Below are 24,629 nucleotides of genomic sequence, written 5' to 3' on the forward strand. Positions count from 1 at the left end.
GGATGCGTGTAAATGAGCTGAGGCTCAAACGAACATTGCCGCAGCTTCCACATCAGAGTGCAGTTTCAGGGTCGTAGGGTCAAATGGGGTTAGGTCAACACCAATTCTTCGATTGATGCTTAAAGTGCAAACATTCCCTTGCGCTTTGTCCATCTTTCCAAATTCTTCAACAGAAATATCTTTCATGTCCTTTCATTTCGTGTTTCTCAGGTCGTTTTGTTATTCATCGTGCGCCGCGCACTCAGTTTGTCTAGTCAGTAAAGTGCAAATACACACGCGGGCTTATGCTAATCCCCCGGCGAAACAAGGCGATAGGTTTCTCCCGAGCATGGGATGTTCGTCAGGATTATCATCTGCAATGGAACCGCCAACATCATATTTAGCTGACAACGTATTTAGCTGGCGCACATCTCAGTCACAAGTGTTCACATGCGCATATTTAGTAATATTGGGGATTTCGAGAGGCAACAAGAAATGGCGCCATTGTTGACCGTGATTCTTCTAAGACTGTTCCCACCAATGAGCTCTGACCCACACTGACCTTGTCACCCTTGCCTAAATGACCTCTCGGTGGGTGGCCTCTACACTGACCAGCATGGATGAAATATGTTGCATGCATTTGCATGGATGGATAGAAGTGTGCTCGTCATATTGCGGTGAAGGATTATTCCATCCTGGTGTTTGTGAAAAGAGAAATGGTAACTTAAGCCATAATCACACATTTCTATTTTTCAATCCGACATTGTACTTCAGCGGTTTTAATAAAAGATGGCCGCAGGATTAGTGCGGATAAACCTCCGAATTTATTGAAAAAGAAAAACAAGTGAAATGAAGTCGGGCATCAACAAGGAAGCTGTAGGCCGTTGAACACAGTTGATTATTTGTCTTTTAATGTCAATATCCAAAAGAAACAAATACAAGTTCAAAAGCAACAACTTAAGGAATTAAATATAAGCATTGCTAACCTGAGAGTCCCATTTTTCTTGTGAACCAATCATTTGTTTTCTTTCATTTTGTCTTTGTCTCCACCCAAGATCTACAACACAGTGCTACAAAAAGGAATATTTCCAGACCTTCAAAATTAAGAGACACACAAGAAAAACTACACACATAAAATGGCGAGGAATGACACGACAAATACAAAAACAATCATATAAACACACACACTGCAGATTAAATATCGTGTATATTAAATTAAGCAATAAATTAAAATACATTTAATTCATGTAGAATATTTGTTGCTACCAAAAGAAAAGAGCTCAAATAGAAGTGCTTGGACATTGCAGATGATCCTTCATGAGAATTCCCACTTGGATCCATTTGGTAATCAGTTTGGAAAGAAATATGCAACTTACATCATGTCATGTCATTTCTAACTGCAGCTAGTCTATTGCGCAACAAACACACACACACAGATGATGGAAGAGTTGGAGTCTACACTTTGCAGGGTGGTTCTGCTAGTCTCTGTAGACGGAGGTTATCTGTCGGGGGGTCATGTGAGGTGCATGGTAGGAGTCATATGACGTCTGCACGCCATAGGCGGTCTGAGGCGGGTACAGGCCCTGGTCCACGGGCGACGGGGAGTAGTGGGGCGGGGCTAAGTAGTGAGGCGACGGCTCTTGTTTGCTGACCAGGTTGCTGCTGATGCTGAGGGGCGGAGTGGGGGGCCCCTCGTAGGGGGGCGTCCCCACCCCGCCGGTGTTATATTCATTTGGCGAGTGACTCTCGTACGCCCCTCCTTTCACGGCCCTCAGCTGGAGCAGGTGGGCGGAGTCAAAGCTGCCGTAGGGCGGACTCGGCAGGCCCGGGGAGGCGTAGCTCGCCATGCCGCCCAGAGGCACGGGGGGAGGGCGGACTCTGTCGTCGGGCCTTCCGGCCACGCCCGGCGCCGGGCCCAGCTGGATACACCCGGCGACCAGGTTGGTGGTGGGCTGCGAGAGGCCCTTGCAGAGGGTCTCCATGAAAGCTCTGCTCTCCAACGAAAGACCCCTCTCCAGGGCAGCGGCGAGAGCGCAGATGTAGTTACGGGCCAGACGCAGGGTCTCGATTTTGGACAGTTTTTGGGTGTTGGAGTGACAGGGCATGATGCTGCGCAGGTTCTCCAGTGCGTCGTTCAGGCCGTGCATGCGCGAGCGCTCCCTGGCGTTGGCCTTGACGCGGCGGGCGCGGAAGCGCTCCTGCCTGCCCTTGGTCAGCCGCTTCCTCTTGGGGCCGCACTGCTTGGATTCGTTCTCATCGTCCTGCCCTGCCGCGTCTTCCTCCTCGTCTTCCTCGACCTCCTCGCTGCCCTCCTCCTTGGCCTGATGGTTGAGGCCGCGTGCTCTGCAGCGGTTTGAGGTCAAAGGGCCGTCGCCGTCGGGCGAGCTCACGTCACCCTCCATCCATTGCGCGGGGCTAACGTCCTCCTCGCCGTCTCCTTGTCTCGCATAGCGCTTGATCATCATCGTCTGTGCAAACACACAATCGTCCAATGTGAGCCGTAACACGAGACGCCATTCACTTCATCTGATGAGATGGAACGTATTGAAGTTAATATTGCTGAGTTTGCATTATTGGTGATATTTTGGTAACCTACGAGAAGGTCAAATGCTGTTTCACAGTGAGGAAAAATAAAACCACAAATGTAGTTCTATAATTCTTATTAATCACTACCAGCCATTTTCAGATCCTTTACCTACGTAGTACCTCGAAGATACAAATATGTCTTTGGGAGTTTTATTACCCCAAAAACTCATCATCGTCATGCATTAACATTTTAAAAGTTTTAAAAAAATCTCTCATGGTCTCATTCTACGGAATTCTGCCTAGTCACTCTTGCTCTTTTTGTTTTCATAATATTTAATGCATTTTATAGAGAACACGAACAGCTTCTTTGATAATTAATAAACAAGTTCCAATCCCCCCACATTATTACAATGTCTACAAATTGAGTGAATCCAGAAATTGGTGGATCATAACAATCTAAAACATTTTAAAATAATGATAAGATTTCAGCTGGATATTGTAGTTTCACTACATTTCAGCACCGGACAGTTCTCCTTTTCCTACAGTTGCTTATTGGCCCAAGCGTTTTACATCCATGAAGGAAACAACTTGGGGATCCTTTTCGTGCTTGTTTCTCTGTCTCACTTGGTTATAATCCCAGTCACTGTCTGAACTGGTAAAGCCCCGGAAGGATAAACTCACTGGCAGGTTGAAAGTCCAATCTGGGCCATCGTAGGATTTACTCTGCGGATGAAGCGGCGAGCACGGGATTAACATGGAACCCTGACGACCCCAGATCAGACACGGAGAACTCGAGATGAATTGCCATATATCTCCAAATGCAGAAATATTACATCCCAATTTCCTTTTAATAACCCTTGAGTTGTAAATTTGATACATTTATGTTACAAATTCTTATTTTCGAAGAATCCTTGTGGCTGTGTTACAGTTTGTAGAGGTTACTCCCTCTCCCAAACTAGTAAATAACTTGAATTAAACCATTTGAACTCATTTATGCTTCAAGATAAAACAGAAAAAAAAATCATGTAAAATACGCATGGGAGACGTACCTGTCCTCTCGAAGTTTGTCCTGCGTCCAACGATCAGACTTTGACTCGTTTGTCCATCAAAGAGAGATTTGTGGCTGTGTGCTTCTGCAGCGCTGCGGCGTAGTCTCAGTGAGGGTCACCCTGCAGGGGCTCTGGCTTTAACCTCCACTGACAAGCTCCGCCTCCCGCCAAGCCATGTTGCGCGTGGCCGGCCCGTGGCTTGAGGCCCACACGACGCTCCCGCGTGTGTGTGCGTGCGTGTGTGTCGGGACACCCTTTGTTGCAGTGAGGCAGCACGTTTGGGGAGACGCGCTCAGCCGCCTGAGCTTAACTGTATGTGACAGCTTGAAGTTGCATGTGAGCAGGTGTTTGCTGCATGCCCCCTTGCAGCCTGCCGTCCCTCAGCGGCGGCCTGCTAAACTGTTGCACAAGTTCAGCTCACCCAAGAGGCAGCTCAGACCACATGAGGTGTGCAAAGTTTCACGTACGTTGGAAAAGAAGCAAAACTCCTGATGCACGCTGAGCGGGTAGCTTTAATTAAATCTCAAAAAACAATCGAGGCTCCATTCTCGTTATTAGCCGTTGACCGTGCATTCCCTTCATGAATGCAGATACTAAAAATAAAATATCCTACTTTAAATTAAATGTATCGTTTGATTATTACATTCGCAACATTTCTGTAAATGAATGCACATATTTAAATACTTTGATTTTATATGATAAAAATAAATAATAAATAATTTGCTTTTACAGGTAAAAAGCCATAGATTACACTCCTCAGTGAAATTTACATAGACAATGTCGATGAATCATAAGGCTTAAATTACTTTTATCTGCCACATGGTTTTAAAGCAATCAAGAAGTGAAATAAATCATACATCAAACAACAAACCAAATAAGAAGAGTTTCAAAATATAAAATGCATGCTGGCATTAAAACATCACATAAGTCATGTGACAATTTTGACTTGGTTGAGTTAGAGGTCAGAATCTGACCGAGGCTCTCGCCCTTTCTATTTACCCTAACAAAAAGTGCAAACCCAGAGTGTGAGGTTCTCGGTCCCTGTTCATGTCCCAGCTTCTCCTTTTCCACACCTGCAGCCTGAATTGGGAATTGCAATGTTGGGCCCACTGCCCCCCCTGGAGAGAAGCTTGCGGGCTCAGACCTTGTGGTATCCAAATCACGTAAACATGTGACATTTCATTGCATGATTTTTCTTTTCTTTTTTTTTGTCTGCTCACTCTTTTGGCCTACTTATTTTAAACAACATATGTTCCAAAAAATGCTGCATTTACGGTCATTAACGGGCCACTTCATTAGGTACACCTCCACAATTTAAACACTAAATTCTGCCTTGCTATGATTTAGTGGTGGTACCTTGTGGCTTGCACAGAAAACATTAAACTAAGAAAATGACACACAATGATGTATTTCATAAAATGTAGCTTAAAAAAAATAGCTTAATGCTAACGAGCAATGCTGCAGATGAGCTAAATTGTAGCATTAGTCTTGTGATGTCATAATCATGAAGTGACTAATATTACTGTGGCTTACTCCTTGTATATCCTTATGTTCGGGTGATACTGCCCCCTGGTGGGCAAGACATGTACACAAGAAGGAGGCGCACAATATCCAAACAAATGCGGCAAAAAAAAATTCTTCTGTTCAGTAATGTATGCTTCATAGTACTATTTTTCGTCCTCAAAAACACAGAGGGAACAGATTAATTGCATTTCCATTTATTTCAATTGGGAAAGATGATTTGAATGTGTTAAATGTGCTATCTCACGGCACAAGTAAAATAACTTCCATTTTTTTTCCCAATTATAGTTTGTCACAGCGTAGATGTCTATTGAATCATACCTTGTTCAGCTATTAGCTTAATTAGCTACATCAAGCATTTATATTTTCTTGTAAGTCTGACACTCAGTTGTTCATCCATTCTCTGCTGGTGTCTCAGTATGCACAGAAAACATCATCCTGTCTTTCATATAGTATGTGTGAGTTGTACATTATGACTAAAGTGGTGATAACATTATTTTTTTTAAATGAACCCATCAAATTCACTTCAGTAGGCGCAAACTCCAACTCCCTCTATGCTGCAAAATAGGCTCCTGTCCATCTGTTATACTCAAAGTCCATCGAGAGAAGTCACCTCCGCAGGGTGAGGAGTGCATACATGTATGTGAGAGTGCACTTGTGTTCATTTGTGAATACATCAGGGACTTGCAAGAGAAGCCATAAACTTCCTGCCCCAAATTGTCCCACAACCCAGATCCAGCAGTCTGTTTTTCTTTGTCCCCAACATGTACGTATTTAGTATATAACTCAACTGGGGTACTTGTAAAGTTGTCTATAATATATTGTGGTGGCTGAAGTTTGGAGATTCCGTTTGCCCAATATTGTTTGTGTTTGCCTTTTTTCCCCTTCTTTCCTGCAGTGCATAATCTGTAAATGTAAAGTAAGTTATTGCAAGTCCAGACTGGGCTACAATACCCAGAGTGTGTGATTCAACCGTTTCATACACCCAATTGAGCCCAGACTGTGACTCTCCATATGTGTGCGTTCACTTCATAAAGTATAATATGCAAATAGTGGCGACAATATGGAGAGGATACAAAAAGTGCAGAGAATGAACGTTGCTGCGAGTTTCATGGTCCCCCATCAACTTTTGAATTGACCCACATCCAAGCCACACTTGAACCTCCCTCCAGCCCAGCGCCGACCCGGGGTGATGTTGACCATGTGTCCCCCCCTACTAACCATCTCATTGATGGACCCCAGGACCGGATAAAATAGTCCCCTCGACCCCACCCCCTCGCCTCACTAAACCCCCTTAACCCTTCTCCAAAGCCGCTGTTGGCCCCCTGTTGAGCGTGCTCATTGGCTGACCGCCTTCAGGCGTCCCTTTTTCACGGGCCTATTGTCTGGGCCTGTAAGCAGCTTTGTTTCTGCATGTGCAGCTGGGCTAGCCCGCGCTGCCATTAGCCACAACATGCTACACACAGAGCGGGATAATATAATTACAAAACAAAAGTCAGGTGGCTCACGAGAGCTGCCAGGAGAAGCCAATTTGGGGGAGATGCAAGGACACGCTGGCGGGTGGCCAGCTATAATTCGATTATGAAGTTGTGTGAATGACAAAAGACACAATTGAATCTTTTTTTTTCTTTTATTTGCCCCACTGTGATTTAATTCAATTGCGTTTGGGCTGCAAAAATGGCAGCGTGAAAAGAAAGAAGATTTACTCTTCCAATTTAGTGGTCACCCGCTCAGCAAATTTGATATCCCGCGACAAAATTGCTGGAGAAACTGTCCCCCTCCAACACGTCGACCGCACGTGAGGCCCAAAGCAGATGAATGACCGAGACTCGGAGTTTTGCTGCAAACTGACGGCGCTTATTGTGCATGAATGCGCACAGACCAGTGGACAATGGGATCAGTGGCAGATCCATCTCCTGTAATGCTTTCTTTAAACACGGCTGCAAGTGTGTCCCCCTGTTCTGTCGGCAGACCAGAATTTATCCTGTTAGTCACCCTAGATGAGTGAAAAAGACTAAAATCAACCCCCATCCCAGCTGGACACACACACAGGCATAAACGCTGCAGCTTTATCGACAGCTGATATGAGCAGGTTAAGCTGGTGACTACTGTTTGGAGCAGGTCAAGCATAACAGCATCGGTTAATGTCTTTTTGTCTCTGCGGTGCGTACGGCAAAGACTGTTTTTTGGGCCTTTCGGATAAGACAATAAGCAATTGTGTCCAATGAACACATGCGTGTTCCTCTTAAGGCTTGGTGTCCGTGTTGTACCCACTCAGGGTGTGTAAATGGCCATTTCGTGGCCCATTAGGCGCAGTTGGATCCTTCCCCTGCCAGAGCGCCACATTCTCATGCTTGTGCGTGTCTCTTCAGAAATGTTGAAGCACAATTTGACACATTTTACTTTTTATTTCTCCACTTACAAATGTTGAGGATTGGTCAATTATAGAAAGGTGTCCTAATACTTTTGTCAATATAGTTCATATAGTGGTAAATGCAAGGGGGACCGCATCACTTTGGAATTGCATTTTTTTTCACCAAACATTGTTTCTTCGCTTTTACTCGTCAGTCAATGTGTGATCTGTACAAGTGTAGCTTGTTTAGTTTCTGGGTGTTGCAGGAAATGCAGACCCGATATATTTCTTGCCATTGCCATAGAAAGAGTTTTCCCATGTGTACGTTTGGATGATCAACTCCTTCCCGCCCAGGCTCAAGCGACATCTGAGAAAGAGACACAAAAAATGTGAATCCAATCCAGCAAGTACGGGCAGATAACGCGGGAGGACGACGCTCACTGTTTTCCAGGCCTGGTGATGTAACACAAACTGTAAAGGGCAAAGTCAAATTCGGGGCTGCAGCCGATGACTGCAGAGCCGACTTGCTTGAAGTAGCCGTCCCACTTGAACTGCATTCCCAGCACGTCCGGGAAGGTCGTCCACTGCGAGGAGGAAGACGAGACAGACAGTGAAGGAAGCGCTATACACAAGAGCAAGCGAGACGATGTAAGGCTTTGTGTTTACAGGCCCGTTGAAGCTGTGGCTGTAGTAATTCAGGAGCCCTCTTTTCTCCAGAAGGTAAAATTGGATCCAGTTGTGGAAGCCTGACACCTTTCCTCCCTTTATCTCACCTAGAACAGAGATAGTTATATTTAGATTCTTCCATGTGCTTTGAGTGCTTGAATATGATTATGGAAAATGGAAAAAAAATCTTATCAGTGCTTACATTTGTAACCAGCAAAGGACAACCAAGCAGTTCAAACCTGCAAAAATGTGCTCAAAACCACTGGAATCCATCCTCCTGTTGTTGCGAGAGTACAGTCCGAACCACATCATCTTCAGGTCATATATGAACTCTTCCTCTGACTTGTAGACACCTTCAAGGACAAAATAACATCACGTTTGATGAAGCAAAATATTGTATGTGTGTAGTGACGTACCCTTCGTGTATAAGAAGGCAAAAAGTTCACGGCCCAGCTCGGTATTGGACATGGTCTCCCTGAGGAAGTTGTCCTGCTCAGCTGTCTCCTGGGGACTCACGTCCTCGTCTTGTCCGGTCATCCTGTTGTAGTTGTCCAACAGAGCCAAGAGAGCCGCATAACTGGGCCTGGAGAACAAACCCTCCTCATCCAAAAAACGGAAAAAGCTGAAAGCACAAAATAAACAAGATCTGATGTCATACTGAAGTGATAGAAAACAATCATATCTGAGGTGTTTCCTCACGGGCGAGAGGAGAGATCGTCCTGGGAGCCAGTTTGAGATCCAGAGATCAAAGCCTGGGGGTCAATCACCAACTGCAAGGGTGAAGCTCGGTTTGAGTCCAGAACGTAAAGTACTTCAGAGATAGACTTGATCTCAGCATCGGTGATCACGGAGCCACCGCCGGTTTCGCCACCTGCACATGTACAGCATCAAAAATATGTGACATGCTTGACATGCGTACAAACATACAATGTTTTATCTGAAACTACACTGACACCTGCTGGTTGCATGGAGTAATTGATTTCTGCTAAAAATTCTAAAAAAAAACAACAACCGAAAACAAAAACTACTATTATTCTAAAACTATTACAAATTAAACCAAAATGAAGCATTGTTGACAAAAATAAACAAACCCAATGCAAAAACTAATTAAAACTATCAGATTAAAAAAAAAAAGTGAATGCAAAATAAAAATAAACTTATCTGACTATTAGTTGTGACCTTAAGGGTCACAGTCTACCCTGTGAAGGTGAGCGGGTGTTCTCCATGAGGCAATAGGCACACGCCAGTGATCTTATTTTCTTACCGCTGCATACATCTGCATAGTCGCCGCAGCAGTTGTTGTACTGCGTGCACTTTGAGTTGCAATGGCACTTATTTTGAGAGTTGTACTTCTCATTACACCGACCTTTACATGAAGTGGATCCCGCTTTCAAAAAATACAGAGAAGAACAGATGGAATAGTAAGTTCATGCTTTGTATTGGACAATTTAATGGTAATTTGGTGTACACTGTACACAATAGTTGAGTAATTTTTGTATTCTGCAGTGGATAAAGAATTTTCTAGACACTAGAATATTTGGCGTGAAAATCTGGATGAATGAGCTGATCCAGGATTACCTTTTTTTTCCATTTCAAATTAAGCACTTACCTTTACAAAGATCTGCATAGTCTGAACAGCAGTCTCTGTAGCGCTCACAGGAAGGATTGCACTGACAGGAAAAAGCACCGTCAGTTCCAAAGCCACAGCGACCCTGACATGAGTCAAGGGAGTCTAGAAAACAACGGAACACATTATTCGGAGTGTCCTGCCAATCAGCTCTGCCCTAGTCAGTGAACATGAACCCATCCAGATGTGATAATAAGGAAAAAAAATGTCTTACTACTGTGTGCCTGACAGAGCAGACTGACCCAAAGTGCAAAGACAGCAATGAGCTTCATCCTGGCTCACTGGAAACAAGGTGAACAGACCCTCGCTGTGGTCTCCCTTTTGTAGAACACAGCCCATGTTGGATGACATCCAGCCCACATGGCAGGATTCTCCATACAAGATGTTTCCAATAACCTTTATGTTTCCAATAACCTTTATACATGATTTGCTCAGATGTTTGTTTTGGTTTAATAATTGTTCTATGCAGTTGAACCCAGACAGTTTTTCTGAATGTGCAAATAAGCTTGCTATCTTTTCTCTGTGAAAGCGCACACCTGTTTGGCACGCTGATTCTACTTTAATGTATATATTAAAAAAAAGATATGGCAGTATCAAGTTGGGAGCAAGTTGGTCATTTTCATCGAATGAAGGATCATCGTTGTTTATTTCTAAAGTTGTGCTTGTTTGTGCAATCGTGCCAAAATACTCGATATAAAAAAAGTCCGTGTGTCAGATGTTGTGTTTCACAGGTTTTTTTTTTTCTTCAATGCGGCTCTGACAACAGATTTGAATGTGTTAAGTCATGTGTGGACTGCAGAGACAAGTCAGCGTTTTTACCTCAATATTTCATTTCACTGCATTTTGCGTCAATGTGTTCAACTGAGATTATTTATTATTTATTAATTATTACTATTTATTACAATCAAGTTATATAGTTGACATTTCATGTTCTATGTTTGCACAATAACATAACCTGTTTATAGTTAAGTGAGACAGTGATAATCCAGTTGTCTGCACTCACAAAATGTTCCCCTCTTCCATGTGAGTATCGAGCAATACACTTGAGAATTATGTCACATCTTTCCTTAGGTGATTCAGGCTTTGTTTTCTTGTTTTTACTTGCCATGTAGCACTTTGAGATTCCTCTGAATGTAAAGTGCGTTATAAATATAATTTATTATTATTATTATTATTATTATTATTACATTCACATAATCAAATATACTGTGTAAATTAATCCCAGGATACACAGTATACAAAGCAAGACGTAAAGGCAATACAAACAAATAATTGAGCTTCACCATAGGTGGACAACTTATAGTTGGTCTCTTACCAAAGAGCCTCAAAATTGCCGAAGAACTGTTGGGTCAAAAGGTTATTGAATGTGCGTCTACAGTTATCCTCCGTTACGCTAGAGGACGGTATACAGCATTAATAACTTCATTACGTTTGACTCTCCTCGGCTTCCATAGACAGCGTGGATGTCAATGACATTCACCTACTGAGCTTTTTTGTATAAGTACTCACGCGTGGATACTAGTAAGATGTCATTAAGCTTTTTATTCAGGTCTCTCAGTAAAGATGTGGCAAAGGTGAGTAGACTGAAATCTATTTCTAATATTGTCTGGAATAATTACTTTAAATTTGTGTTAAGCTTAACATGGTTTGTTCGTCCAGTTCCTTAGTAACGCCGATCTGCACTAAATGACTGTTTTCCAGAAACGTTTAATTCGTAAATTATTTTATATTAGATTCGAACAAATTGAATGGATGATTATGTTATGCGCACTTGGCATCGATTTACAATTAAGACACTGGAAGACGTGAGCGCGATCCTCTGTCACCTTCAGGTCAGCAGTCACACTTTGCACTCAGCATGCCATCCTCTTCTGGCGGCTGACAAGAGCCTCCTGGTCAAATTGAGAAAAAGCACTGGGTACACCTTTATAAACTGCAAGAAAGCGCTGGAGACGTTTGACAATGACATAGCACAGGTTTGCATTTGGATTTCTTTACCCCACATGATGCTCTGGTGTGCTGTGTAATGTTGAAGAACGTGATGTGTTTGTCTATCTGTCAGGCGGAGGCTTGGCTGCACGAACAGGCGCAGAAGGAAGGCTGGAGCAAAGCAAACAAGCTGGAGGGTCGCAAAGCCAAGGAGGGCCTCATTGGTGTCTTTGTGAGAGATCAAGTTGCCGTCATGGTGGAGGTAGCGGAATTGGATGGAACCCATCTCCGTATCGTTGTTAAAAATACAAAGTTCAAGTTAATATAAAATATATATTTATTTACTTTTCAATATTGTTCATGATTCAGGTCAACTGCGAGACAGACTTTGTTGCCCGCAATGAGAAGTTCCAGCAGCTGGTGAAAGATGTCACCTTCTCCACCTTAGCTCACCACCAAAATAAAAGCCAAAGTCACACAGGATACATGAAGGTAGGGCCATGTTTGAGTTTGTTGTTCCCACGCCAACTGCCTCTCACCTGTATAAGTGCCGTCATAAACTAAAAATTAAATTCTGTATATGCTAAAAATCAAAGTATATAGGTACGCATTTAGAATTGAAATATAGAAATAGTTCTTTACACAACTGCACATCAACAAGAACCCCTTTTTGGTTTCAGCCCACAGCTTCCTCCCCCTGCTAATTAGCAATTATAGCACACATTTTCTTTCCCAGGTATTTAAAGTGAATGTCATTGCGTGTGTTCCAGAGTCTCCTGGTGTCCGAGGAACTGAGCAAACTGAACGTGTCGGATGGAGCCACCCTTGCTGATCAGGTGGCTTTAAGCATAGGTCAGTACCAGTGATTGCGTGATGCCTGTCGTTGTTATATAATACTTACGATGGTAATTGTTCTGTCCTATCAGGTCGCCTGGGTGAGAACATGTCAGTGAGGCGGGCAGTGACCGTAAGCGTCCCCACTGAATGGAACATTGGCTCATACGTTCATGGCGGAGTGGCGGGCCAGACCGAGGTGGCCATGGGACGCTACGGCGCACTGGTTGTGTTCCAGGGCGGACAAGAAGAAGAACAGCAAAGTTTGGGTCGCAAACTGGGACAGCACATTGTGGGAGAGGCGCCCTCGTCCCTTGGGAACATGGATGACCTGCCGTGCGGTGAAAGCGAGACGCGCCTCCTGCCTCAGACCTTCCTGGGAGACCCCAGCAGGACTGTGGCCCAGTTTCTCAAAGGTCAGCAGGCCCGAGTGCTGGACTTTGTCAGGTTTCACTGTGGGGAGAGCGCTGGTGAGGAAACAAAGTGATGAAATAGTTTTCATGTCACAATGAAATGCTCATTTCTTTTTTAATAATCTATTACAAAATCCAGTCTTATGTAAAATGCATTTAATTTGGATGGATGGATGGATGGATGGATGGATGGATGGATATTAATGACGATATATAATGACGAAACAACAAGCTACTTGCCCAGTACATTCAAAAATAAGAGAAAACCAAAATTAGTTTTCCACATACTTTTATTTTTTTTCCCCTTAACATTGTGGAATTAAAACTTCTTCAGATTTTAGAATCCAAACTGCCAGATTGATCACGCATTGAAGACAAGAGTCACTGAGGACATTTTGGAATGATCAATGCAAGAGCTGCTTCCTTCAGTCGAGTGAAAACATATAGGAACTGAACAAACACATTCTGTAAACACTGTTTTTCTTATCACAATGTCAACGCGATGGAGTCATAACACAGACGTCGGTAACTTTACTCACAGCGCTGGTGAGATGTGAAATACTGACAAAACATGAGTTACACTTTAAGACGCACACACACACACACACCCACACACACACAATGGTACTGGAAATAAAACTGCATGGTTGTAAGAAAGTTTACAGATTTTCAAGGCATGCCTTCACACACGTCCTCACAATCACACAAAGGTTAGTTAGAGGCTACAAAGGTAACAATACTCCGTTACAATGTCGATATCAAAGAAATACGATGGAAAAACAGTAAAAAATATAAAATTCGATTGGATAAAAAGTGAGGATATTGTTGCAGATATCAAAGCACACAATTCTTCTTTTGTCTTTTTTTTTTTTTCTTCCTTCATTTTGTAACTTCAAACGAACCGGTTAAATCCTCTTCATTTCCACAAACAACAACAATAAAACTCACTGAATAAATGTGAGATAAAATGATTTAAAAAAACAAAAAAAAAACATTTTGGTTTAGCAATAGACACAAATGTTGAAAAAATTGCGGTGGCTGCTTCATTCATTCCTTTCAGACAGCACTACAGTACATTCCTCACAATTCAAAACATCATTCTTACTCTCCAAGTGCTGGAACGTTATTATTAAAGTACTTAGAAGTTATTTCCTTGTTGTCAGAAATAACTGGCGGGGAACGCTGTCAGTATTTGCAATCAGTTCTCATATACTATGGGAATTGTAACAGAAGATCCGGTTTACAGTACGTTGTTTCAAATGGCATCCAGACTATGTTCAGTCAACATTTCAGTCTTCACGTAATTGACACAAGAGTTCCAATCAATCCTTCAGAAAAGGCATTTAAGACCGTAAAAGGGTTACATAAGTGCTTAAGTTCAATTTCATGGATGCTTCAAGTCTTAAAACGAGACCCAATGAAAGATTAAAAGTGCATTCTTTTTCATAACATACTGTAAATGTCAATTAGTACCGACGATGGGACTGAAGAGACATCGGAATGATTCGAGATTAAATTAGGACTCTTAAAAAAAGTAAAAGCAACAGGATGACTCTTCGTTTCCTCCAGCATAAACATGTCAAGACCCTCAAAGTTCACCAGAAATGTCAAACCGTGTAGTGTGTAAACTGGTCATCTGAATTTTCTTGATCCAAATTAAAAAGCTTGTCTTTCATCAATTGTCCAGTTGGATAAGAAACATTAAAATGCTTTTTTTTTTTTTCTTTTTTCTAACGGCAATTCTTCAATTCTTACTGTGGGGGTGGAACCAGAGCAGAGGGGTGAAGTGTTTCGGCGGGTTGAGGAGTGTTGGATTCTGTGAGTGACATGATGAGAACAGGAGAAAACATTGGATTGACTGTAGTCACGAAACTTGAATGTGAATTGGATCAGAAGAGCTCGCAGCTCTTTTCAAAGGATTCAACGGCAGTAAAGTCAGTTAGCTGCTTCTCTGTGATTTTGCTTCTCACTGACCGTGGTGTGGAGGCGCGCTGCCGGAGTGGCCAGTCACAGGCTGGCCGGGGGGGCACGGGGGCGACACGTGGGCGCCCGGAGGCGGATGGGACTCCGAGGCCGGCGGCGGCGCCGACGGCGCGGGGCTGGGGGCCGGCTGCGGCGCGCTGGCGGATTGCTGAGCCGAGCTTTGGGAGACCGAAGCGGTCTGGGGAGGATGAGGACCCCCGGCTTGGCTGTGCTGCTGATGCTGGATCTGCTGGAAGTGCTGCTGGCGAGCTCTCATCTCGGCGTACTTGAGCTGCTCCATGTGGAAGGACTGACGGTCGGCCAGGAGCTGCTGTCGCTGGTACTCCAGCTGCAAGTGTTGGAGACAGACAAGCACACGTTCAGAGTTCTGCCTTGGAAAGCAACATGTCTTCTCACAGTCCACAACTCACAGCCTCCCTCTCCCGATCCATGATGGTTTCCAGTTCCTCAAAGTGCCGCAGTTTAATCTCCAGTTTCTTCATTTGGGTTTCCACCAGCAGTGCCACCAGAGATTTGATCTTCCTCTCCTCCACAGCAGCCAAGTGCTGGTAATGACGTAAATGACAATTATAGTCCGGTACAAAGTAAATTCTACAGTTGATTTAGGGATGGATGGTTATGGAAAAAAAAAAAAAAAAAAAAAGATAGGCACTTCTTTTTTACCAATTCCCAAGCCCTAATTTGAGTCATATGATTTTGTGCCCTAATAGTCTACGCACCTTCGCTTTGACGGCTGCTGCCGCCAGCGCGGACGCAGCGGCAGTGGCCAGATTGCCCTCGCCCACGTCCCGCTCCACCTTTGCCTTCTTTTCGACTTCACTTTCAGATTCTCTTTGGCCTTCCTCAACTTCTTTTCTATCCTTCTCCTTCTCGCTGTCACCTGAAAAGAAGAAAAAAAAATTCAAATCAACTTTCCACCTTTAGTGACAACCCGATTTTCTGTGCATGTGACAGAAAAAACATTTATGAGGTGCTGCATCACGCCTAATGATGTAACCTGACTGCATTTTTGCCTACCCATCTCCGACTCAGCTTTGTCCACCTCCCTCTCGCCTTCAACTTCTCTTCCTCTCTCCTCTTCTTTTTTCCCATTCTCTGCTACTTTCTCATCTTCCTCATTCGCTGCATCTTTGTTGTCCTGTAGGGGGCGGCGGTGGGGCATGACTCAACCAGCGTTCACAAAAGCGGGACCAAAAACGCATCCTACCTTGGTATCCTTCTTCTCCTCATTTGACTGGCTGTCACTCTTGCTGTCGTCATTGCTCTCATCTGAGCATTAAGACCCCCATTAACATTTTCAAATTGCCTTGTTGGATTATTGTGTACACAGGTGTCACCCTACCCGGTCTCTCGCCTTCCTCCAAGACAGTGCCGGCAATGCCGCTACCCTCGAGGCCGTAAAGAGGGTCCTGTCGTCCACTGACCCTCGCCGCCTCCTCCACCCGCCGCACGTGAGCCTCAACCAGGGCCGCGGGAACTTCCTCCTTCATACGAGAGAACTCCTCTGAGGAGTAAGGTAGGAGATTGTCAAGTAACTGCTGACTAAAATCTGTCTGTACATGTGAGGTGCATGTAGTCTACTTGGGGGCGAGATCTCACCCAGAGCAGATTTAGCCGCTGCCGAGGCCACGCGAGGGTCCACTACCGAGGCGAGGAACGCCACTGTGCTCATTACGGGGTTTCCTGCTTGGCTGAAAGGCACCGGCTGATAGGCCAGCGGTCCCAGGGACGAGTAGCTTTCCTCCAGATAGGGGTCTTCGATGGGCAGGCGAAGGAAGTGAAGGATGCACTCGTCCTGCGTGCGGCTGCCGACATGCTCCGACACTTTGTTCCAGTCGTCCTTGTAGATCTCCAATCCCTGAAAAGAGCAAGATTTACATTCTAATATCCAACAACATTATGATGACAGGTCACAGTGGTCATATTGGTGTACCTCAAGTAGTAATAGTGTTTCCTGCTCTGTCCAATCCCTCATAGAACTTGCTGCACTCTTGCTCTGTGCACAAAAAAAGATTACATCATAAATATGGTGTCTCAACTCAAATTTGGACATTTTCAGGCTAATGACTACAAATCACTGAATTGTTTTGGATGAATACCTTGGCGGAGCCCATCTTCTTACTGTACATGTCAGTCCGAAGCCCAAAGTTCTGCAGGTCGGCTGGTTTATCTTTCACTTTATCCGGGAAGGACATTATCTGCTGGGGCGCGGGAGTCTACAACAACGCACACGATGAATAACGCTAACGTGTATGTCCGCGTGTTTGTGTTGTACATGTACAGACCTGTGACGTCTTGGGCTGTAAGGGTACCAGACTGGACGGCGTGTCCGCAAGGACGTGGAAGTGGGAAGTGGGTGGGGGGCCCATGGGGGTGGGCCGGCTCTCTGAGTCCACCTGGTAGTTGATTAGGCCCCACTGCTCCAGGAAGGCGTGGACTCTGCAAGTTAAGACTGGATTAGACACAGTTGAAGAATTGACACATGCACACAATGACCTAAACAGGAAATGGTCATTGTCCACTACCGCGTACCTCATGATTGCACAGACATCTCCAGCCAGGTTCCTGCGGCAGGCGGTAGAGGTGAGGTACTCCTGAGGGTTTAGTCGGTAAGTGTCAATCATGAAGTTCCTGTATGCCAGGTAGCTGTTTGAAAACGGGAGCAGAGAGAACATTTCAAGTATATAAAAGATATGACTTGACGTTGTATGTTTCAAGAATCATAACCAATGATGAGTTGCAAAAACGAGTCTACTTACATCTCTGGGGTTTTCGATTTATTCTTCCCATTGAAGAACTCTGGAAGGGCTCTGCGCTCAATAGCGTGAACACTAAGGGAATGACACAATGAGTCATGTGATCTTACAAAAAACTATGTGGATTTGTATTACCTGTTGTAATCAAACCAGGCAGCGTAGCTTGGTATGATGATGTGATGCGTCTGCTCCGTCACATTGTCTTCGTGAAGGTCCGCGCCTTTGATTGGTTCCCCCTTAACACTTGAGGAGCCCTCTTCCTCCTCCTAAGGGAATAGAAAAATTGGCCGCAAAATTAGGTACCAGCACAATCTCATGAGACAATTTCATATGATCCGAAATATTCTTTCTAGTGGTATAGAAGATTTATGGTTGCCACTTTTTACCTTTCCTGTTACTTCCATGGACTCATCCTCCTGCTCGTCTGTTAAAATCGCAGAACCACATCCAGATTGGGTACAGAAGTTGGAAAGTACAAAGACAAATTTGGACAAAATCCAGTTTTATTCTCACCCATATCTGCTCCTCCCTTGACTGGTGTTGAATCCGAATCCTTCTTGGTGCTATCTAGAAAAAGAAGATAAAAAGGGAATCAGTTGCAAAACAGACAAAAGCTTTCTTCAAATGAATTCGGAATATTGAAAATTCGCCGCACTTGTTTTGGCTGCATTTCCGTCTTCAGATGATGGAACTGGTGATGCGTCATCCAAATCTTTACTGAGATCTTCTTGTTCCTCTTCCCTTTGGCCCCGTTTGGATTTAGTGTACGGGGTCGTCGGCCTATCACATGACACACAGACATTAAACTTGGCTATTCACTTTTCATTTAACAAAGGTCTCACACCCTTTTTTAGTGTTCTTCTTCTTGCTCTCCTGCGGTGGCGGTGTGGGAGACGGGGACGGCGAGCGCTTCCTCTTCTTGGCACCGGCGGGCTTCTTGTCCCTCCGCTCATCCGCAGTGGTCACCTCGTCCGTAAGAGTCTTGGCTGATATCCTCTTCCTCTTGGGGTGGCCTTCTCCCACTTCATAGTCCTCCTCATTCATCCACTCGTTATACTGGTCCAGGTCTAAAATCCACTTTGCGTGGACCTGCAGACCAAGACGTCAGCGTCAAGGATTCTAAAGGCAAAGTTCAAAAGTTCTGTAAGGAAAATTCTCACTCGTTTACCTTCCTTGGCTTCTCTGAGCTGGGGGCATCTTCCACAGAGGCCTCAACCTCATTGGCTGGAATCCAGGTGTCATAACTGCAGGTTGTGAAAAGATAAAAAAAAGTAAGTAAGTAAGAAGGATGCTTGGAAAGCTCCAATTGGGAACAAACCTGTCAGGAAAATATCCCCAGTGAAGGAGAACTTGCTTGTCCCTCTTCATCACAGGGCGCACCCACTCCTCTGAAGAAGAAAAAAAAATGTAAATGAAACCATGATGTAAACATTGTAGCATTCAGAATTACGATTCAGATTTGCCTTTTTTTGCAACACGCTCAGACTGAATTTGAGTAAGACAAGTCAAACATTCGAACCAAAACATTTGAAGCCTCACCTTCTTCCAAGCTGCCGGGAATTGGAACAACAATGTGTGAGCTGGCGCTTTTGTCTTCAGTCACTGAGCCCTGCAAAAGAATCCACGGATAAGAATATTCTAAAGACAGAGTGAAATCGTAACTTTAATATTATTTGCTAAAGATCTCCCATAGCACAGTGGTTTGGAATCACTCATATAAACTGTGGTTCAAAACACACCTGATGTCTCTTGATGATATCTTTCAGCTTGCCCAGAAGTTTCGGCTCTATTTCAGAGCTCAAGTATATGACCGGTCGACTCAAGCAGTTATTCTGGAGTACAAAATATACACACTTACAATACTCTAGTGTTGAGTAAGAAGAATTTGATGAATGAGTCTCATATTTTTTAATTGAGAGTTTGTGTGTAATTAAATATACAAGCGAGAAAGACTCACCTGCACTAAGGATTTCTCAATGGTCATGAACATCTCCACGTTTCGGTCCATCCTAGACGGATTCTGAAAGTCAAACCTGCGCCTACCAGGAAATTAGACTGGAGTTACACAAGAAACTGCACCATGTGGGGTCATGCCAGCTGGAAAAAAAAGTCTTACCATCCTTGGTCACTTTTGAACTTGTAGGCAGCTGCAAGGATATGGCAAAGAGCGCCTCCGGCCTTGAAGTCCAGAAAAGATCTCATCTGAAGAAAAATATTATAATTATTCAAAGCAAAGGCCTTTAAGGATTTGGTAACATGTTTATAGAGTGTGTCAAAGACATACAGTCAGCTTGGTGAGTGGGGGGTTGCTGACATGTCGCCCAAACACTTCCTCTTGAAATTGGAGAAGCTGGACCACAAGACTAGACAGAGACTTGTTGGTTGGGGGCTCTGCTTGGATGTACTGAGAGAGGAGACATATTTCATTTATGATTAGGGTTAGGTTACAATAGGGATATAATCCTCCTTTAATAGTAAAAATAAAAAATCACTACACTGGCTGTATAACTAGATCACATGCTAATAATCCTATTAGTCAGAATATAAAATTCTACTATTTACTACCTCTTCACTAGTACTCACATGTTTGAGCATTGCACTAGTTCAGGGGTCGACAACCCGCGGCTCCAGAGCCGCATGCGGCTCTTTAGCCCTCCCCCTAGCGGCTCCCTGGGGCTTTTGCAAACATGCGTGAAAATGGAAAAATATGTTTTTTTTTAATTTTATTTTATTTTTTAAATATGGTTTCTAGACGTTAATCATGACACAAATATTCTTATGCTGTAAAAATGTGTGTAGTTGTAAATATATTAAAATGCCGAATTTCAGAACGGCGTCAAATAGCCAAGTCGCGTCATAGCCTGCGACACAGCAGTGACAGCACAGGCGAGTTGTTAACAAACAAAGGTGTGAGTGACGGGCCATGGATTCAAAAGGCAAAAAGAGAAAGATTGCTGATGAGAACAGAGAGTTTAAGAAAGACCCGACTGAACCATTTGCTATAATTGCCAATGCCAAAGGATTGCCTGCATGTTTGATTTGCAATGAGAAGTTGTCAAATCACAAGAAGAGCAATTTGGAGCGACATTTTCAGCTAAAGCATGCTAAATTTGCTGCCGATCACCCAGTTTGAATTGAAAGGAAAGGCGCAATTGCAGTGCTGGTGGAGAAAGTGGAGGACCGAAAAAACGGTTTCAGGAAGTGGATTGCATCTTCAAACTCTACTACTGCTGCAAGTTTTGATGCAGCCCGGGAGATTAGATAAAGTTCGGAAAACCATTCGCCGATGGTGAGTACATGAAGGATTCATTCACAGGAATAAACATTTAATCGTGAATGTTCATTTTGTATGTGTAGCCTGCTTAATTATTTTAATAGTTGGCATGCATACAGTCTATGTTGTCTTTAAAAAAGGCTTTTAGATTTTTGCTGCTCCAGACAGGTATGTTTTTTTTTTTTTTTTGGGTTAATATGGCTCTTTGAACATTTTGGGTTGCCGGCCCCTGCACTAGTTGGACATCAAATCAAAGAGCTGCAGCCTCATCAGTTGTTCTAAGGCTTAAAGTTCAATATACTAATCCAAGTTGTTAAGAGCATTTCATCAATATCCAGTTGCAGTTTAAGTTCATGTACTAGTGTGCTATTTGTCCTGACTAGCAAAGCAATTAAGGAGCTCGTTTTTTAAGCATTAAGAATACTGGTGATCCTAGAGGGTGAATTTGGCACTTGGCTTTGTTGCTCTTTATTGGAATGGTTTAATCATAACGCTTTTATTAGTGAATTGTCATGCAGCGTAAACATGGGCAGCCCCGGATCCAGTCGTCGCACGTCACATCCAGCCAACATCTGGATCTGCTCCTCTTGCGCCGTTAGCCGATTAGCAAACTAGCTAGCTAGCGTGCGAGCCCAATGACTCGGAAGCCAGTGCGTGCGCTACTGCTTTCGTCATTCCCATCGAATTAACACGCGAGGGTAAAGGCACGGGCGACCGCATCTGGCGCCGCTGCGAGCTCAGCATCCTTTTGTATCCTGACTCGGGTGAAGCGAGCGAGCATCTGGACGCTGAGCTCCCTCCCTCCTCTTTGTCACTGCCTCTAAAGCCCGTGGCTTAGTGTCCACGTCTTCGGCGTGAAAAATGGAAGTCTACAAATCATGCTGCCAGTACCTTTTTGTAATTCTTTCCCAGCCAGACGCGCACATTATCAAACTGAGAGACTGTATCGGACGCTTCGAAATATTTGACATTCGGGCCGCCGTCTTTCTTCCGTACCGCCATCTTTCCCCGCAGACAACTGGACGACGTCGGCCGCCACCCAGGGGCAGCGTATTGGTACTACAACACATATGCTGTAATACATCAAAATATCCAGCAAGAGTCGCTGTTGTAATCCCCAAAAAGTGTGGTTTTTACGCGTGGCATCAGAAATTAAATGCAAAGATGTAAATCAAGATAAACCCCAACCTAAACGCAAGTTAAAAGACAAAACACATTTAAAATATTAAATTAAAGCCAAGATGGTGAAATATTTTTTCTAATTTATAAAAAAAAACAATACTGTGTGGTGTGCAAGGACTGGAGTTATGTCAACCCACTACAACTGATACATTTTTATGCGCGCGTTCCAAGATTAATTCGTTCCATGACCAATTTTGTAATTGAGTTAGCATGTAAATGTACATCAATTCAATTTACCCCATTGAAATTAATTGAAATGGCACTAAACCCCCAAATCATCACAATATGCGGTTTAAAAAAAAAAAAATAATAATAATAATAGTGTTGGAAATGGCGTGTTATTTTAGATGACGTCTCTGGGCTCTCCTGAAAACTGATGATTATGGCTGTACAAGGATCCCACCCAATACCAGCGATATAGCATTTATGGTGGTTTTATCCCATACCCTAAAAGAACATAATAAATTATGATAGATTTAATGCCATCGCTACAAACCAGAGGTGGAGAATCTAGGATCTCTGGGGCATATACGGCCCTCAGAAACATTTGAGCTATGCAAAATGTCCTAAACAATAGATTTTTACAAATATTCTTATCATTTAAAAGAAGAAAAAAGGATACGTAGACAGCATCGAGACAAGTCTGATCACTTCCATCTCTCTGACCTTTTTACTTGTTCTCATTTATTCAAGGCTTAAATTAACTCTAGTGTGCACGTGTGAGATGGTGTATTAGTGTGACTAAAGCTAATTTGCAAAAGTCCAAAGACAACATTGAAAAGTGGTGTGCAATTGATATTCCTCAGACTCTGCATGTATGTGTGTGTGTGAGTATGTGTATTTGTGTGTGTTTGAGAGAGAAAGCGAGAGTGAGAGAGAGAGGCCTATTGATTATTTTAATCCGTCTATTTGTGAGTCTGTGATCCTCTCGGATCGCCCTGCCACAGAGGGATTGCTAATGGGGCTGAACGCTTTCCTCCTCAACCCTCACTCCCTGTCCAATTAACTTAACGTTGGAATCTGCGAGAAGGTGCATTGGGATTCACAGAGGATGGGGGATGTCAACCCCCACACCCCCAAGTCCAATTGCTGAAAAAGCTCTCATCTGCACAACATTTAAACCTCCTCCCGAAGAACAGAACACACTCAACTTTGATTAAAGATTCATCACAAAATTGGGCAAAAGGCAAAGCATATGTGACCTCAAAGATAGATACTAGATAAATAGTGACGACACATTGATAAGCCTCACTTTATAAAATGCAAAAAAAAAAGAGACCGGTTGTTTCGATTTTTTTTTTATTGTGTTTGTCCAAGTGTTGAGAATGCCACGAACAACCAAGCTTACAAAGTACTGTGACAACAATGGCTACACACACACGTGACAGTGGCAGAAGACACCGTTGGATGAAGCATGGCACACAAGAGGAATGTTTGTGTCCCGCCGTGTCACGCCAGCGCAATGGTGACTTTCATCAGAATCAATTCAACATCCACACTCACGCTATTAAGCATCACTCACAGGGGCCCAAAAGTCTCTGGCACAGGTCAAGCGCTACAGTGCATGTGTTGCAATAAGTTTTAAAAGTTACATTTTGGATACATTGGCGTATTACATTACTTGATGCATTTTTAATATGACTGGCACACTTTTGTTGTTCTGTCCTTTTTTTTCATTTTGTTTATTGACATAAATGACATCCATTTACATTCAAAGAGCCACAGTTCCTGGTTAGTGTCTTGTATTCCCTCAAATGTCAAGCAACATCGGCACAGAGTTGGATTGCAGCTTGAAAACTCAGCTTGGATTTGAGAAAGGTTTCATGCATGAAAATTGAAAGGAAAACAGAGCGTGTAAGGCACAGAAACCTATGTGTATGCTCAAAAAAAAAAACTTTACCAAAGTACTTTCACATTTAAAATGAATGAAATAGGTAGTCAAATGTTCACTTTGCTTTTGATAAGAGGGCAGGTGCTGCTACGATTACCTTAGCATAAAGCAAATAACCTAGGTTCTGTTCAAAGCTACAACTATAATAAACACAATTTTGATTCTTTAATTTTCAGTTTTGTGCTCATTCTTATACACAACTTCACTTGAGATGTGAGGTCATCGTTGCGGAAATTGTGGAAAAGGCACGCAAACTATTCACAAACTTAGGGTACATAGTCACTACAGTGATCTGATAAAAACAGGGAATGTTTTTAGTTTGCGTTCTTGAAATTTAATTTACAGTCGATGTCACTGCAACTGAAAAAAAAAAACATTTTGTTCTTGGCTACATTCATTATGGAGATAGATGAAACCAAAAAGAATCAACAGACACGGCAAGCATGTCGTTGTTTTCATATTCTGGACAATATTTTGACATGATTTCAAATGCAGTTGGAACCAAACCTCAAAGGTCAAACCAAAATTTCAACCAAAGTGTGCTTGGACTTTGAACATAGCCATATAACACATACATACCTTTTTTGCAAACACAGTCAGCTACAATCAATATAGTTATGGTTGTTTTTTTTTTATGATGTTTATG

The 24,629-nt window shown here is 43.3% G+C and overlaps 4 protein-coding genes across 4 annotated transcripts; 1 reads left to right on the top strand and 3 right to left on the bottom strand.

Moving 5' to 3' along the window:
* Positions 1-1,457: 1,457 nt before the first annotated feature.
* LOC133162711 (neurogenic differentiation factor 4-like) lies at positions 1,458-3,646 on the bottom strand. Its single transcript, XM_061292107.1, has 2 exons — positions 3,555-3,646; positions 1,458-2,447 (listed from the first exon to the last, which is right to left on the bottom strand). Exon 2 carries the CDS (start codon positions 2,442-2,444, stop codon positions 1,458-1,460), a length of 987 nt encoding a protein of 328 aa, XP_061148091.1. The 5' UTR covers positions 2,445-2,447; positions 3,555-3,646.
* A 3,825-nt stretch (positions 3,647-7,471) lies between these two features.
* Positions 7,472-10,060, bottom strand: endou (endonuclease, polyU-specific). The gene is made up of 9 exons (XM_061291604.1): positions 9,936-10,060; positions 9,704-9,826; positions 9,359-9,481; positions 8,794-8,965; positions 8,511-8,716; positions 8,334-8,447; positions 8,095-8,201; positions 7,870-8,012; positions 7,472-7,795 (listed from the first exon to the last, which is right to left on the bottom strand). Exons 1-9 carry the CDS (start codon positions 9,991-9,993, stop codon positions 7,675-7,677), a joined length of 1,167 nt encoding a protein of 388 aa, XP_061147588.1. The 5' UTR covers positions 9,994-10,060; the 3' UTR covers positions 7,472-7,674.
* A 1,096-nt stretch (positions 10,061-11,156) lies between these two features.
* tsfm (Ts translation elongation factor, mitochondrial) lies at positions 11,157-14,572 on the top strand. Its single transcript, XM_061291365.1, has 6 exons — positions 11,157-11,295; positions 11,554-11,697; positions 11,784-11,912; positions 12,020-12,142; positions 12,421-12,502; positions 12,577-14,572. The coding sequence occupies exons 1-6, from the start codon at positions 11,248-11,250 to the stop codon at positions 12,969-12,971; spliced, it is 921 nt and encodes a 306-aa protein (XP_061147349.1). The 5' UTR covers positions 11,157-11,247; the 3' UTR covers positions 12,972-14,572.
* smarcc2 (SWI/SNF related, matrix associated, actin dependent regulator of chromatin, subfamily c, member 2) lies at positions 13,170-21,946 on the bottom strand. Its single transcript, XM_061291364.1, has 26 exons — positions 21,802-21,946; positions 19,921-20,040; positions 19,753-19,838; positions 19,594-19,675; positions 19,376-19,468; positions 19,176-19,245; positions 18,955-19,024; positions 18,805-18,880; positions 18,481-18,725; positions 18,292-18,416; positions 18,150-18,203; positions 18,023-18,060; positions 17,772-17,902; positions 17,640-17,711; positions 17,413-17,526; positions 17,166-17,319; positions 16,980-17,096; positions 16,814-16,876; positions 16,480-16,738; positions 16,223-16,384; positions 16,088-16,149; positions 15,898-16,018; positions 15,600-15,760; positions 15,291-15,425; positions 14,872-15,208; positions 13,170-14,713 (listed from the first exon to the last, which is right to left on the bottom strand). The coding sequence occupies exons 1-26, from the start codon at positions 21,910-21,912 to the stop codon at positions 14,649-14,651; spliced, it is 3,123 nt and encodes a 1,040-aa protein (XP_061147348.1). The 5' UTR covers positions 21,913-21,946; the 3' UTR covers positions 13,170-14,648.
* Positions 21,947-24,629: the final 2,683 nt, after the last annotated feature.

The sequence above is a fragment of the Syngnathus typhle genome, linkage group LG11 (genome assembly GCF_033458585.1).
Source record: "Syngnathus typhle isolate RoL2023-S1 ecotype Sweden linkage group LG11, RoL_Styp_1.0, whole genome shotgun sequence".
Taxonomy (NCBI): Eukaryota; Metazoa; Chordata; class Actinopteri; order Syngnathiformes; family Syngnathidae; genus Syngnathus; species Syngnathus typhle.

Bases quoted from the DNA above. Each gene is read 5' to 3' on its own strand.
- LOC133162711 (XM_061292107.1), bottom strand. From the start codon at position 2,444: ATGATGATCAAGCGCTATGCGAGACAAGGAGACGGCGAGGAGGACGTT.
- endou (XM_061291604.1), bottom strand. From the start codon at position 9,993: ATGAAGCTCATTGCTGTCTTTGCACTTTGGGTCAGTCTGCTCTGTCAG. The intron at 8,202-8,333 runs GTTTGAACTGCT...TCTCTGTTCTAG, and splicing joins TTTTGAGCACATTTTTGCAG to GTGAGATAAAGGGAGGAAAG. The intron at 7,796-7,869 runs GTGAGCGTCGTC...TCTCTTTCTCAG, and splicing joins ATCACCAGGCCTGGAAAACA to ATGTCGCTTGAGCCTGGGCG.
- tsfm (XM_061291365.1), top strand. From the start codon at position 11,248: ATGTCATTAAGCTTTTTATTCAGGTCTCTCAGTAAAGATGTGGCAAAG. The intron at 11,913-12,019 runs GTAGCGGAATTG...TTCATGATTCAG, and splicing joins AAGTTGCCGTCATGGTGGAG to GTCAACTGCGAGACAGACTT. The intron at 12,503-12,576 runs GTCAGTACCAGT...CTGTCCTATCAG, and splicing joins TCAGGTGGCTTTAAGCATAG to GTCGCCTGGGTGAGAACATG.
- smarcc2 (XM_061291364.1), bottom strand. From the start codon at position 21,912: ATGGCGGTACGGAAGAAAGACGGCGGCCCGAATGTCAAATATTTCGAA. The intron at 19,839-19,920 runs GTATGTCTTTGA...ATTTTTCTTCAG, and splicing joins CCCCACTCACCAAGCTGACT to ATGAGATCTTTTCTGGACTT. The intron at 19,025-19,175 runs GTGAGGCTTCAA...TTTCTTCTTCAG, and splicing joins TCCCGGCAGCTTGGAAGAAG to AGGAGTGGGTGCGCCCTGTG.